The 15,772-nt window shown below is 39.0% G+C and overlaps 1 protein-coding gene and 1 long non-coding RNA gene across 6 annotated transcripts in view; one reads left to right on the top strand and one right to left on the bottom strand.

The window, feature by feature from the left end:
* The window catches only part of LOC6617535 (mannosyl-oligosaccharide alpha-1,2-mannosidase IA), a 48,939-nt gene that overhangs the window by 30,482 nt on the left and 2,685 nt on the right, over positions 1-15,772 (top strand). For 2 of the 3 annotated variants that reach the window (XM_032724208.1, XM_032724207.1), the window contains exon 3: positions 15,151-15,763. In XM_032724208.1, coding sequence (XP_032580099.1) covers positions 15,151-15,763 — 613 coding nt within the window. Of the gene's footprint in view, positions 1-7,688; positions 8,334-15,150; positions 15,764-15,772 lie in introns of those variants that run through there. The other variant, XM_002041814.2, reaches the window with a different exon arrangement.
* LOC116801954 lies at positions 3,892-13,544 on the bottom strand. Of its 3 annotated transcripts, none has more exons than XR_004362331.1 (4): positions 13,225-13,544; positions 12,800-13,070; positions 7,278-7,408; positions 3,892-4,293 (listed from the first exon to the last, which is right to left on the bottom strand). It is a non-coding gene; the product is annotated as an uncharacterized LOC116801954 (long non-coding RNA). The 3 variants fall into 3 exon arrangements; XR_004362332.1 differs by lacking the exon at positions 3,892-4,293 and adding an exon at positions 6,618-6,701; XR_004362330.1 differs by lacking the exon at positions 3,892-4,293 and having other exon boundaries at positions 7,223-7,408.

Below are 15,772 nucleotides of genomic sequence, written 5' to 3'. Positions count from 1 at the left end.
ATCGCTCTCTTTTGGCCGGAATATGGGCTATTTTTTTTTCTTTCATATTAATGGCAGGCAGCAGCCCCTTTTTCCGCCACGCCCCCTTGGGAGGCGTGGCCCGCAAAGTGGGCATAATGCTTAGTGCCTTTTGTTGTAAAGAGGAGTCTTATTTTATTTTCATTTTCCTTTCATTTTGTGCTCTTTACTCTTTTTTGTTCGCGTCCAACTCGAGCACATAAATTTAATGTATGAGTGTGCGTGTGTAATGTGCTGCAGCAGGCACACATATACATATATCGCGGGGAAAAATGTGGAAAAAAAGCACATACAAATAAATGGCAAAGGAAAATGCACTGCAGTGACTTCCTAAAAATGCGAAATATCTTTTTTACCAGCCACCATTCATTTACTACGTATGTAATGGCACCATATATATTAAGTCGTTTAAAAGTTTAGCTGCATAAAAACAATTTTTTCTGCCTTAGCTCTTTAATGTGAAAAAGAATCATTTTTTTTTAAGAATTTCTTGTGCCATTGGAGCACCATTTAAGTTTAATTCCATTCGATTGCTTCATTGAAATTGCAATTTAATGTTCACATATTATTTATTAAATATAGCTGTCCACACTGGTTATCATTTGCATTGACAGATAGTGTGGCTGACAACGCCTTTGTTCCTTTCCCATATTCATTTATTTTCGTCCAACTGACCTTTTGCCGTTTATGTTCATAAAGGTCACTTTTTTGCCAGCTAAATTCTAATCAATGTATACGATTCAACACAAATTTATATCATACTTTGTGATAACCAATAAATATTGTACAAAAGAGTATCGAACGTGTGAAGTGTCGACATGCCTTGAAAATAAGCACTTATTTTGCTTATTGAAAGGAATACGGTGGCTAATTTAGCTGCAGTGCAGTCGGGCCAGGACCACGCCCACTTGGCGGAGTCCTCTGTTGGTTATTGTCTTTGTCCACTTTCGTTATTACTCGTAAATGGATTAATGCGCCTGGGCCAGGACCACTGAGGTGTCTCCTGCTGCCGTCTCTTTCTTTATCATTCATGCCGTTTCTTTCTATGCATTAAGTCTAAATCCGTGGAGGGTGTTCCATTAAAGTTGCAGTAGAAAGCTTAAAGGACCTTAGTCCTTGGTGTTCTTCTTTTCAACTTGAATATTTTATGACTTATTACGTTTCTTGGGTTTGGTATCAACAGATTTCTTTTAACACATTCAATTGTAAATTATGTAAAATGTAAAATTACCATCATAATTTTTTGTTGCATTTCTTTTTAAATATCGTATACTTTCAAATCAATATCTCTTGTTTTAATTTTAATTATATTACTTAATTCCGATTTACTATTATAGATACGTTTTTGTTTTCCCTGTACTTTCACACTTAATTTTTGCCTGTAAACAAATTTTCCTTGGCAGCTTTTGTTGTTCTTCTCTTTGTTTTTGTCACTCTTGAGCTTGTTTCTTTGGTTTTTTCCCCTGTTATCATTGTCATCGTTACCTTCCTTAGACTGATACATCTGTCTTTCGCCTGCTTTCTTGTATTTATTATTTTTTTGTTGTTTTCTTGCTTTTTTTTGATTAGAAAGCTAGGACTTGAAAGAGGGAAATGCGGCGAAGGTGTGACGGCAAAAAAAGTGTTGAATGACACTTTTTTTTTTAAGGCGTCAAACGCTCGTAACGAAACACAATGCAAATCCCAATCCTGCGCTCTTCGTCCTTTTGCTTTTGTACGTGATTTCTTTGGGCAAACAAAAGGATGCGAACCGACAAGGAAAACAGCAAAAATAATAAAGAAGAGTTAATTAGAAAAATGCCTTGGTCGGCGTGGTGTTATGGTTAGAAAATAAGAAAAGGCAACACACAAAATGATGGTAATCATGAAGGCAGCATGGGGTAAATAGTGTTGCATAAGTACTTAGTTTTGACCAAGTAATCAGGTATAGTACAATAAATGAGTATTATGATATCTATTTGGGATATTCATTGCCCATATTTTTGTGCTATTAAATGCATTTGCAGCAGCCACATATATGTTGTCTTACTTTGCTCGCTTTCACACTTTGTAACCATTTCCATTGTTGTTTTCCCAGCGATGAGTGCTAAAATGCTGCCGCGCACTCTCTCACTTACTTACTTACCCAGTTAGTAACTTACTTAGTGGGGCTTATGGCCCAATAAGTTATTGTTATGAAAACGCCAAGACAAAGGACGAACGAAAGGAATGCAGGCGAATTAATTTATGTTGGCAGAAGGCGAAACGAACAATACGAAAAGGGGGCGGGGCAAGGACATTAACCAAGTTGACAGGGAATTAGTGGAGCACATTTTTCAGCCATGCAAGAAGATGACAGCTGTGAAAGGTGAGAGAGGACCTCATTCTGCTCACCTGAAAATTTGAGTACATTTAAGATGGTTTTAAGGAAAAACATGTATTTCTTATTTGTTTTTAGCCAAGTTATGAAGAAAATTCCATTCGTAAATATCGAGTATTACGAATTGCCGAATTTTCGTCAAAAAAGTATCATTTTTGGATACAACTTGAAAATTGTTTGTCCAAATTTGGAATGCAATACCTCGTTGGGCTCGTAATTAAATTTTCAATCAAACTGTGTTCAAAAATGAAAATTCTATTTTTTGGCCATTTTTTGCAATTTTTGATGATGTTACCCCTTACAAAAAATGAGAAAATTAACCAAAAAATTAAATTTCCTAAGTTCTTCAAAAAGTGATAGGGATCGTTAGCACTGGTAATTAGCTGCTCAAAACAGTTATTCTTTCGTCTGTATGACAATTTTCACCGAAGTTATGACGAAAATTCCGTTTGTAGATATCAAGTTTTTGGCAAAAGCAGATTTTCCGAATTTCGGTCATTAAATAATCCGTTTTTTTGGCACAACTTTAAAAATAATAGCCTGAATATGGAATGTTATACCTCGTTGGGCTCGTAATTTAATTTCCAATCAAACTATTCTATTTTCTATTTTTTGGCCATTTTTAGCAATTTTTATGATATGTCATCAAATGATGACAAAAAATGAGAAAATTGACCAAAAAATTCATTTTCCTAAATTCTTCAAAAATTGATGAAAATAGCTGAAAATAGCTTTCCTATTAGCTTTAGTGCATTTTTTAGTCAAGTTATGATGTAAATAGATCGAGAAGATTGAAACTTTCACAATGTTTATTCCCTGGCTTCCAACGAATCTAGTTTATCCTTTTACTTAACGAGCAACGTGTATAATAAACAACACTTCAGAGCTTCCCAAGAAAAAGAAATTAACGTAGGATCCGGAATGTACTGAAATAAAAGCCAGGAAATTTTTAACCCAGTTACCTTTTCAAATTAGTCGCAGCTTTGCCAATTTCTTTACAAATTTCTGCAATTTAGCTGCCCTCCTTCCGTTCTTTTCTTAATCTTCTGCATACAGGGCGTATACTTAACACGTTTTTATGACTCGCAGCTGAGTTTTCACCCCCTTGTTTCCTGGACTCAATTTATGTGTATATGAAATTTACAACGCATTTTGTTGAATAACTTAACTAGGCGTCTATAAATTTACAAAATTATGATGTTATTTATACACTTGCCCCGCTGGGTTTTTATGACCCCGACTTTTGTGTAGGGTTTCCTTTTCAGTCATAAATTAAACCTAATTTAAATGCATTTGAAGCCGACATACACATGCTTCCTTTTTTCATCAATTCGCAATTAGCATCAGAAATTATTATACATTTTTGTTGGGCTATTAATCGCTATCCATAAATTGTCATAAAATTGCCCCATTTAACTTTTTTTTAACAATAATTCTGTTCAAATTAGGTTGTTACTAGTTTAATGAAATTCTGATTAGTTTACGCTTACTTTGTAATTCATTGGTTTTAATTGATTGGCATGTGCTTATTTATTATATGGTCATTTAAATTCTAGAATGCTTGCTATTTAAAAAATATCGCTTTATTTATAAATATTCCGTGGGTGTTATAAATAATAAATAATTTCTTCTTTGAATTTATCATTTTCCCGCTCCTTGGTATTTAGCTTTTCCAAAAGCTTTTTGGAATTTTCTCCAATGCCAAATTGTTGCGCATTGCAATGCGTGTGCGTATGTGTGTGTGTGGGTGTGTTCCGTTCCATACCATTTCGTTCCGTTCCGCCTGTTGCCGTCCCGTTTCCCGCGCTCACTCAGCATCTCTTCGTTCTTGAATGTGTACTTCGTCGAATTCGTCGTTCGATTTCGCCGCTCTGCTTTTCGTTTTACCGCCGTTAGTGCTGTCATTCTAAAACTGACTTTAAATAAATATTTATCAATTTTCAAATATCGTTTTCTAACTGCAACAGATGATCCTTTCTAGAAAGAATCTATAGTCTTAATAAAATAGCTAACTTGAAATAGAAATAGCTAGCGTTGACCAACACGCGTCATATATATGTGATCACTTTATTTCTATATAGAGAAAAGTTCATTTTTTAGATAAATTGCTTAAATTATATAAGAAATTAAGAAACCAAGCCAATTATAAAACAATTAAGATGCTTTCCCCGGTTGTTTCCGATTTTTCTGAATTTTCGAGGAGTTCTTGTCGGTTTTTCTTGACCCGCACAAAAGGCCAAGAAAAAGGCTAAATGACCAGCTCCGTCGAAAGCGTTTCGGTCGTTTGGCTGTTTTGCGGCTCGGCTCTTGGCTTTCGGCTTCTGTGTTCTTTTTTTTTTCTGGCCTTACTCTGGCCCATTGGTGTTTCCTCAGTCACCGCATTCGGTTCGTTCTGTTTTCGCCTTCTGCCGCCGACTCGTGCACGCGCGAAAAATTCCGAAAAAAAACATACACAAAAATAAATAGAAAAAAAATGAATTTGAAGACATGCATACTTACGCTACGAGACGACAACTCACAGTATAAAAACAAATAAAAACAAACAAAAGACAGCAACTATTAGCCCATAACACAGAGAGGACAACAACAAATTTGTATCGTTATAAATAAAATGTGTCACGAAAATGCGAACAATGATATATGAGTGGACTCCCGAGCGAACCAATTGAGGTTTCAATTAAGTTTTGGTTATAACCGAAAATAAATAGAATTTTTCCGAGCACGAGCAACAGTTCCAGAGTGGGTAAAATGAAACTGGGATGGTGCGATGATGATAATTTTCGACCCGGGGGTGTTTTCTGGGTAAAGGGAGATTGAAGTAATCCAGGGATACTGGTGCACAAAGGTGCCACAAGGTTATTAAGTATCTCAAAAGTGCTAATATCTGAAGTGAGACTAAGAGATGTGCGAAATGGAGATGGTATCGGGGTCTGAAAATAAACAACACTGTATGAAATTGTGAGAATTGTAAAGTCTGCTTTAGAAATAATGTCACTGATAAAAAACTGATAAAAATCCATGCACCTGTGTGCTCGCTTATTTGTACACTGCACAATATCAAACACAAAATTAGTCACTTTTAAACTGCTGTTATTTGAAAGTAAATACAACTGGAATAACACAAATAAAAGTGGTAATCCAGCTGATAATATATATAAAGTTAAACTAAATATTAGAACTATCGACAATAATCAACTGCAGCAAGTTCAAAGTAATAACTAGAAAAATATGAGAACATTAATTTTGAGAATCTTAAAAAATGAACGAAAGTTTCAAAATTCTAGGCCAATTTGCTAGCTTCTTAAATAGAAAAGCATTATTTCAAAAGACCATTTGATTGTGATATTGTGGCCCGCGGAGAATTAGATTGATTGAGAAAGCCAAATGGAGGACAGCCTCTTGTCACAGCTTTCCAGCAATCTGCAATGAAAATGCTGGGCCCCCTGCTATTCTGCCGCTTCCTTTCTCCAGCTGGCAGGTGCAATGCGTGGAAAGTGGGTGGGTAATGGGGATGGGGATGGGGGTGGTGTGTGGTGTTCGGTTTGAAATACAAGTGGGTGGCAGTGGGTTGGGTGGCTGGCCAGAGGTTTTAGAGAGGCCCGAGGCTTCGGCTTCGTTCTTCGTTCTTCGCTCGCCAAGTGCCGCCGTTGCGCTTGACAGGTTTTTTTTTCTCTTGTTTTTCTTGTGCAGCCAGCCTCAGGTTTTCCACACTACCCAGCTACCCCCTATTCTCGCAGGGAAAACCACTCCATGTGTGTGCGTGTTGGTGTGTCACTTTGTTGTGTTTATGTTTTATTTTCATTTCGTGTTTCTGTTAATTGCCAACTGCCTAGTGAGCGTGTCCTTGAGCCGACTCTCCGCCTGCTACTCCCGCCCCGTCCCCTTTTCACTCTATATTTAAACGCATCTTGTAATGATTTTGCCCCCCCTAACTAGCTGCAGTTGCCAAAAGCAAAATAAACACTCAAAATTGAAAAGAGTATATGTATGCGTGCGATTCTTTGAGAGAATCAGCTAGAGATTCTCCCATCGTTAATGAACTATTTTCATTATGCCAAGAGCAGCATTATTCCCATGATATACGAGCAGTCGTGTGTGTTTAGCTATGGAAAAATTCTAAGAAAATGTTAAAATACTTAAAATTGTATTTTTAAATAATATATTTCGAAATTTATTGCTGTATTAAAAATACATACAATTCACTTGTTTCTTAGATGATAGCAATTCTTATCACTGTTCTCTTTCTTCAGTCCAATTGGCTGTACAAACTATATAGTATATAATATATATAGTACATACATCGGCATTTGTTGAATGGGGTGCGCTGAATTGATGTGAATTCAATTAAAACGTCGCCGTCTCAGTTTCAAATGGAGGGTAGAGTTGAGCGGGGATATAAATATAGAATGAAAACAAAATCGAATGAATGAAAAGAACAGAATACGCTGCTATCGGATTGATCTGATATGATCTAGATTGGTTTTATAATTTTCCTTGCCTGTGGCTTTTAATTGGGTTTTTTTTCCATCTTAATTTCTGTAATGGCCTGTCATATTGTATGTTGCGCCTGAAGTGCGTATACGTTATTTGAAAAACTCTTGGCATACGTTGCGTATACGTAATTTGAAAATTAGTTCAGGCGTATTGTTTTGAAACTCTTTCTGACCTTCCATTTTTTCCACATTCCGCCCCAATTTTCCACCCACCATCGATGCCCTTCTCCCATTTTCATCATTGATTATTCGAATTCAAAGTGCAGTCGTGCGGCTCAAACAAAACTTGGCAAATTCATAATATGCATGGCGAATGGAATGGCAACCGATGGGGGAAAAAGCTGCGGGCAAAACGAGTTGCAGAGCAAAGGCAGAACACTTAGACATTACTAGGGTCCAGTTCTCACCTAAAAAGTTTCATTCTCCTCCATTTCCAGAAACATTTCCTATTTGTTGTGCTTTTTATTCGAACAAATTCTTTATACTTTGTGTTTGTTAGCCAGGATGTCCTCTTGGTTTTTGCTGTTTCAGTTGCCATCTGCGAAGGAATGCAATAAAACCTTGTCAACTTTTATATTGCTCTGCTGGCGGAGTACTTAGGGAGAGACGGAACAGTCAGAGGTCGATTGCTTCAAGTGATGTAAATACGAAGGGGAATTAAAGGTATCCTTAGCAAAACAGAAATGGTTCGCAAAGGGGTAAAGGGGTAAACTTGAAAGGAGAGCTGAGCAAATTATGCTTAGCATTGACATTTAAATAGAGCGAAAAGTTTGGAGCAACTAGAAAATTAAAAGATGTATTAATTTAATATTTTATAGTCAAGGAACTGTTAAGCTTAATTCAAAAGAAACATGATAATATAATTTCCAATCAAAACTGAAGTGCATGTAAATCAAAAAGTGAAAATGTGCCCGAAAACGTCGAAAACCACGCCGCTCCTGCTGATTGGCGGAATTTGCTTTGTGATCGTGCTGGTCGGGATTACCGGAATAACCCTGATCAACAATATCAATCTGTCGAACATTATTCGGCTGAACGAGAAGGTGGCCAGCGATAGTGTTAGCAACAATGAGAATCAGATCAAGGAGTTAAACTATGTGAACAATCATCCGCGGAATGTGTATCTCAAGCTGAATGCCAGCAGCAGGCATGACGAGGATGATGAGCAAATGCAGAAGGAGCAGGAGCAGCTGGAGCTACCCAAAATATCTGCTGTTATTGGTGGCAGTAAGCCAAAAGTCGAGGATAATCAAGTGAAGGAGTCGTCGGAAGCCATTTCCCCATCTTCTTCAACTTTCTCCTCGCACTCGTCCGCCGGAGAATTAACCTCAACTCCTTCCGGTGGCGATGCACCCTCGTCCTCAACCGTATCCGTGACCGCTCCACCTTTGCCCTTCGGCGGGGTCAAGTACAACCAATCCAGCGGTTTGATTGATTACGAAAAACGTAACCAAGTCGTCAAGGTGAGTCAAGGGTTAAAGCCAGTCTGTCTTGTCTGCCCACCTGTCGGGTTAAACGGTGTGAAGCCCAATTTGAAGTATCCATTTCAATGGTGTGCCCTTTTGGGTTAAATATTTCATTAAATGCTCTAGTAAATATATTACCCAAATACATATAACTCGTATTAAATATGTATTCATTCCGTTTGAAATGGTACGTTATACGTTATGCGGATTTTTCACGGATTTTTCTTTATTTATAAAAAGATTCTCAAAAAACCGCAGGGTCGGTACTTTGTGGGCTAAAATACCAATATAATGCTCGACTAACAGACAGATATATACTCAGATAAAAGAACAAATTGACAGCGGCGATATTGAGACGGTTTCTGAAACACAGGGGCGTTGTTGAACAAGCGCATTACATAGAAAAACAACTGGGTGAGGAGGAGGTGTCAAGTTCTTCAGTTCCTCGAAAGAAAAAATCCACCGTAAATCGCACATTCGAAACCCCCGACTAACTTAAACCTCTTTTAAGGTCGCCCAAGCCGCCCAACTTATCCGCCAGTGAATGTGATCTAAATCTTGGCGTTTATTACGCTCACTTGGCTCCTTCTCTTGTACAATTGCCATTACGTGGTTGGCCAAAGCCAAAGCTGAAGTCAAAACCCCCAATCCCCTACATTTTTGGTGCAGAGGGGCGAGGTCCTGTGGCAATTGCTTTACGCTTTAACGGCTCAAAAGTCCGTGTCAACTGGAAAGTAGATACGTATAGAACGTGGCAAACGGTCGACCTCGAAAAAGGCGATGCGCCTAAACAAAATGCAGTTGCAAATGCACTGAAAATAAAAGGGGCGATAAAGTAGAGAGGCATTTATAGCCGCCAAAATAATCTATTGTATGCTCAACTCATTGATTTGGACAAAAATTAAATGGTAAATCAAATTTGCGTTTAAATTGCTGTGCTTAAATGTTAAGTTTTGAATGAGTTTAATTCCGTACACTTACTTAATTAACATGCAACTACAACATTTGGCCAGAATTAAATGCCGAAATGCACTTGAAAAATGCCAATCAACGTGAATAGGATTTAGTTGTGTGGGATAACAAAACCCGAGGACAGCTTGATTAATTTGAATGAGAACTTGAACCCAGATTGCATTTTATTGACTTAAATTTCCATTTACGAACTGGAGATGGATGGATACATACTAGCTCAATCACTGGTACAATGATTTCCATTTGTGTGAAGGAAGAAAGAAGGGGGGTATTTTGCAAAATTGTGTGCAAATATTGCAGGTGAATGTGTGATTACGATTTCTCGGAAAAGCTGCTTGTGATGTGAGGGGTGAAATACAAATGAAGACATTTATATATATGAAAAGTGTAGCTTAAGAATTGCAATTTTCCCTGCCTCCCTGACACGAAAGGTGCGGAAGGGTGGGGAAAATCTGAGGAATAACAATCTGTTGCAATTTAACTTTCTTGTTCCTTGTTGTCTTATTTCATCGCCCTGTGTTCGCCCCTAATGTTTTATTCATTGTTCCCGATTATTTCCCATTGCAGGTGAGTTAACTTGGAATTGGTGATACACCATTGTGATGTGGATGAAACGGGCAAACTGAAAGATATGTATAACTAAAGCTGTCGGAGTGCGTTTACATTACTGCAAGTTTTCAGGCTATATATAATCACCGATGAACTTGATCCTTTTCAAATATCAGCAAATAGCGTACTGTTTCCATGCCTTATTAACATTTCAAGTTTCGAATTTCCTCTTGAACGGTCTTAGCCTTGCTGTGGAATTTCCATTGTTGTTGGCCATCTTTTTTCAGCCATTTGTTTTCCTTTACCCATATTGTTTTGCCTCTTCTGTGCTGCCTTGTTTTGCTTTTCGTGTTCTACACATGTCGGCAGCTAATAATCGAATTGTGTTTAGCCATTTGTCCGCCCCTGCCAAGCTAATCTCCGCCCCTCCCAGAAAACAAGACACCCAACGCCCGTCACCGTCACCACCCAGTTTTTCCATCCATTTTGTCCATGCAAATTACAACGGGAATTGAAATGAAAAATTTCGTTGGTGGAGAGACGTGGTGGGAATCGAACGAACGAAGCATTGAAAAGCCAAGCGCAGACAACTGAGCCACTTGTCCAAGGTGAAAGTAAGTGGGGAGAGAAGCGGGAAAAACAGGGGAAATCGGTCGAAAATCGGAGGAAAGTGAAGGAGAAATGGGAGGCCTTTTGGGGGGACAACGTTGCGTAGCATTGACCAATTCAGCTGGCCGCCAAAAATCGCAAAAATCCGAACAGTGGTCATCGACTAATGGAAAAATGGTAAAAAACGCTTTAGGATTAAACAACTTTGTTTTCTATTTCGTGAACATTTACGATCTTTATAGATGTTGATGTCCCCTGACAGTTGAATTTTTTTTTTCTAATTTTCCCTTAAAGTCTTTGTGAATCTCACTGTGCGGTCATCAGTTGGATGAAAAGACCAAATGACAAAAACAAACACTAGTGCAACGCTGACACTAACCCAGTTTTGTTGTTTGTGTTGCTATTCGTCCTCCAATCGGATCAGTGTGTATGTGTGCGTGGGCATCGGCATTGGTATGGGTATTTGTATTTGTATTTGTATTTGTGCTTGTGTTCGTGTGTGCGTGAGTGTATTTGACCGATGGCCATGTTTTTGAGCATTTTGACCGCTTCGTTTTGACCAGTATCATTGTCAACGGCACAGGGTCAGCAAACGGGTGAAAGCAGCTAGTTAAGAGGAGAAAAAGTGGTGGGGAAATGAAACGAATGCTTTGGCGGGAATTTAACAGAAAGGAAGTTGAGAATCGTAGTTCTACGCTGAAAAACTTTCTTTGTTATCAGTATACTGCTATATGAAAATATATTCTTTTCGGGAAACAATTAACAATTTAACAATTTTCTGTCTATTACATTTTTGTCTTGCGTTTTGTCTTTGGAAAACTTTGGTTCATATTTTAAGCCACGCCCCCAAGATTCACAGCAGCCGCCGGCACCTAAATGCAAATAGTTAGATTGTTTTCCCAAAAATACCGTGTAGCAATTAAAGCGGAAAGGGTATGCTGGACTGAAGAAATTCATATGAAAATTAGATCCCCCGGAATATAAATTTCAAACATATATAAGACTTGATTGTTTCTAATACACGAAAATACTCCTAATTCCATAACTCGTACTAGGGTATCGGATAAATCGAATTACTTGGCTTGATAAACTCCTGAGATTTGGCGAAATATATTCTGAAAGATTCGGAGACACAGGCGAAGTGAAAGGAAAACTAGATTGCAGGAGGAAATTTGAAAGAAAATACTCTCGCCGCGTCTTTTGCATTATTTTATGGCCTCAAGCAAATGATTTTTCTTTGCCAGAGTTTCTGGTTAAACTTTTCCGCTGCCAAGGAAGTTGGTGTGGTTTTTCTTCTTCTTTTTTTCTGTTTAAGTGTGAGTGTGCATATTTTTCCGAACAATTTTCAACTTTTACTCCTTTATGGTATTTTTCGGTATTTTTGTTGCTTGCACTTTATCTTCCGTTTTGTTCTCCTTTTGTTTGGCCAAAAACTTTGCGCTCGGAAAAGTTGCATTGAAAATATTTTGGATTATTCAATTATGGCGAGCTAAAGATGATGCACCCCCGCATTTTGTGTATTCCATCCGCATCTCTCTCTCGTTTGCTATCTCCCTCTCATTTTTGCAGTTTCAACTTTTTATTTTTTGGCTGTAAAGATTGCGCTCGTAAATCGCCCAGTTCTCCAGGGACTGTCATTAAACTTAGATGGAAAAGGACGAAGACGATGGGGGGAACATCGGAACATGGCAAGTAATACGGGTGGGGAAGAGGACGAAGGATATATCTTGTTCTGCGCGGTGCTTTTAAAATGAGAACACGACTGAAATGAAATGCCATCAAGTGAATGACGAAAGTCACGTGCCAGCGGCTGACGGAAAACAATTCCAGCGAGTGCCAACATTCAGCTGTGGCATGCCTCAAACTCAAACACAAACTAGAAGTGTGCGACAGGCTGCACTGCGTGAAATTCGGGGCACGACAATCAAAGTGCACAGGGAAAAATAATCCCTAGTTAACTAAAATCTACAGAAAACGCTTTCTGTTTTTTGAAATCACCACAAACTGACATTCAGCGGAAACTAATTAAAATGAATACAAAGTTTTATACAATGAATCATAATTCTTAATCTTAGTAGTTAGAAACTTTGTAAATTTTTTTGGTGCAGGAGTTTTGCACCTGTCGTTTTGGGATGTGGACATATTGTGACATATTGTGACACTCGCCATTTCCCTCGATCCCTGCTGGTTGCTAGGACATTCCATTGCGGAAATGATGCTCCAACATAGCAATATACAAAAACACATATGTCTATAGCACAGGCAGTATTTCTTTTTGGGGGAAAAGTCTTGTAGAACGCATTTAAATTAAAATTAATAGTTTTCTTATATACCTTGAAAGTGTTTGATAAATTGATTTGTTGTTTCAATCGCTGAGGATAAGCAGGCAAAAGTGTATATACTTAAACTGACCCTCAACTCGAGTGCTCACTGTAGTCGCACGGCGATGTCGCACTCACGCACATCCATTTGAGTCTGACATTCCTGCGCCTGTGGCACGTTTTGTGCGACGTTTGCACATTGCCAGGATATAACTTGATGCTTAATGAATTAGTCGACTTGATGACTGGGATACTTTGCTCTTTTACCAGTGCTCAGCTATCACTTAAATTGAAAATTAGATATAGTTTAGGGGGCAGTACTCATTCATATTTCATAATTAGGAAAACGGATAGAAATGTATTATTATTTGAAATGAAAACCAATCATATTGATTGCTGTCGATTAAAAAGGATATTTATACAATACCAATACTTACCACTTCCAGCTCATTGAATGCTTTTACTTCGCACTTGACATTCCTGCATGTCATTCATCAATCTGAGCTGCGGCTCATTAAATCACGCAAAATCTGAGACGACACAGCCGAAGGCAAAAGCGCAAAAGTTGCTTCAATTTCAATGCCTGCTGACCCCTGAACTTCGTCCTCGGTCCTGTTGGGCATCCTTTATCCTTGCCCCTTTGCGCACACTTTCTGGCAGCTGTTGTAATCCGTTTAAAGTGTTTTTGCGGGTTGTAAACATTTCGACTTGTAATTCACTGACTGCGGTTCGTCATTCCGCTGCCCTCTCTCTTTCACTCGGCCATATACCTGTCTCTTGCTGACCACCGGCTTTGGGGTTTTTCGCGGTAGCCTTTTCCCGGGATAAATGAATTTTTTGTAATGTACTATACGTTAAGAGAGAAGAGAAAGGGACTGAAATGCTAATTATAACAAATATATATAGTATTTAAACACCTCGTCATGAAAACGAACATAATAATACATTTACACAATAAACTGCCATCCAGTTCAGCTAGTAACGAAGCGCGCCATAGGCGTACGACAATTTACCCATGTTAAATTAATTAGGTATCATTTTACACCATTAAATAATGCAAATTTGGTACCATTACATGCGTAACCCCAACTCAGCCCTGACCTTCAGCTGGGTGGTGACCTTAACTCCTTAATAAGCGGGGGGTTGGTTCGGGATTTAAGTGTTGCGTGATTTCAGTTGTGGGGTTAAGTGGGCTCGCTTCGGATGGGATTGTGCAGTAGGTTGTGTCAACGCGTTGGACTTTAATTAATTACCGGCAAAATTGTTAATATTTGTTCAGCCCTCGCTTGCCATTTTCGTCTCCCCTCCCTTTCTTTTTCACTCGCAGCGAAAGCAAACATGGCAAGGAGGAGAATATGGGGAAGTCGCTGGTCCTTGGTCCTTGCTGAGTGCTTTGTCCTGCGGTCGTAATTTAATTTTTGCAAAAAGTACCCAAATGAAAGCCACACCAAGAGAGGCAAAGCAGCGCTCCAAAGTATGCAATGCCGAATTATGCTCTCTCTGTGTGTGTGTGTGTGTGTGTGTGTGAGCGGAAGTACATGGCAAAATGCAAAATAGCGGAGGCCACACCAATGCAAACACACACGAACACGCAGGCACCCACACAGGTGCATAGTCAAATACTTGCACTAAGCCAAATGGAAACTCAAAAAAAAAAAAAAAATTTAACTTGAATATGAAAATTTCCAGCAGCTCAACATTTTTAAAAGTTATTTTAAAATTAATGGTTTAATCATAAAAACTAATTTTTAACCATGAAAAATACTATTCAATTCTCAATTAATTAATTTACTTTTCAAATGATTTTCACTTTAAAATTTCTAAATATATTGCAATACCTTAGAAATACACGGTTCTGGCAATGAAAACGATTTTCCGCTGTCCATTTCATTACCATTTCTGCGGCCAGCTACGTGACTTCCCACGTCTGTGTGTGCCGTACGTGTGTGTGTGTGTATGTGGCACTGGGCGATATTCAATTGCAAAAAAAAAAGGGGTAAATCAACTCAAACACATGGTCGCACTGACGTATGCAAACATTTCAAGCCGAGTTGAAAGCGAGAAACTAAATATGAAACGAATTTCAACGAAGGCCAAATATTAAGCAGAGTGTAAATATAGAAATAACATGAAATGTGCGGAAATCTGCATATTGTATCCATGCAAAATGATTGCGATTTGCTGAGGGTACTTCAATGTGGGATTGTTGCATACGCTAACGATTTTCAATTTTCAATGGCAATGCTTAAAGTGCAACTATTGCTTTTGGGTGCTTAAAGAGTTCAATTTCTATTGATATATCTACAAATGCACAGTAATTGCATTAAATCTCTAACGAACTTCCATCCTATTTGCTCTTTCAGATGATGGAACATGCGTGGCACAATTACAAATTGTATGCGTGGGGCAAGAACGAGCTGCGTCCCCTTTCGCAGCGACCCCATTCGGCCAGTATTTTTGGATCCTACGATCTGGGCGCTACAATCGTCGACGGGCTGGATACCCTGTACATAATGGGACTGGAGAAGGAATATCGCGAGGGTCGCGATTGGATCGAGCGGAAATTCTCACTGGACAATATCAGCGCAGAGTTGAGTGTTTTCGAAACGAACATTCGATTTGTCGGCGGCATGCTGACGCTGTACGCCTTTACGGGGGATCCACTGTACAAGGAGAAGGCCCAGCACGTGGCCGACAAGCTGCTGCCCGCCTTCCAAACACCCACGGGGATTCCCTACGCGCTGGTCAACACCAAGACCGGTGTGGCCAAGAACTACGGCTGGGCATCCGGCGGCAGTTCTATCCTATCCGAATTCGGCACACTGCATCTCGAATTTGCCTATTTGAGCGACATTACCGGTAATCCACTGTACAGGGAACGAGTGCAAACCATCCGCCAAGTGCTCAAGGAGATCGAGAAACCGAAGGGCCTCTATCCCAATTTTCTCAATCCCAAGACAGGCAAATGGGGGCAACGTAAGTTTT

The sequence above is a fragment of the Drosophila sechellia genome, chromosome X (genome assembly GCF_004382195.2).
Source record: "Drosophila sechellia strain sech25 chromosome X, ASM438219v1, whole genome shotgun sequence".
NCBI classification, from domain to species: Eukaryota; Metazoa; Arthropoda; class Insecta; order Diptera; family Drosophilidae; genus Drosophila; species Drosophila sechellia.
Note: the sequence above shows the minus strand (reverse complement) of the source record. Positions and strands in the feature narration are given on the sequence as shown.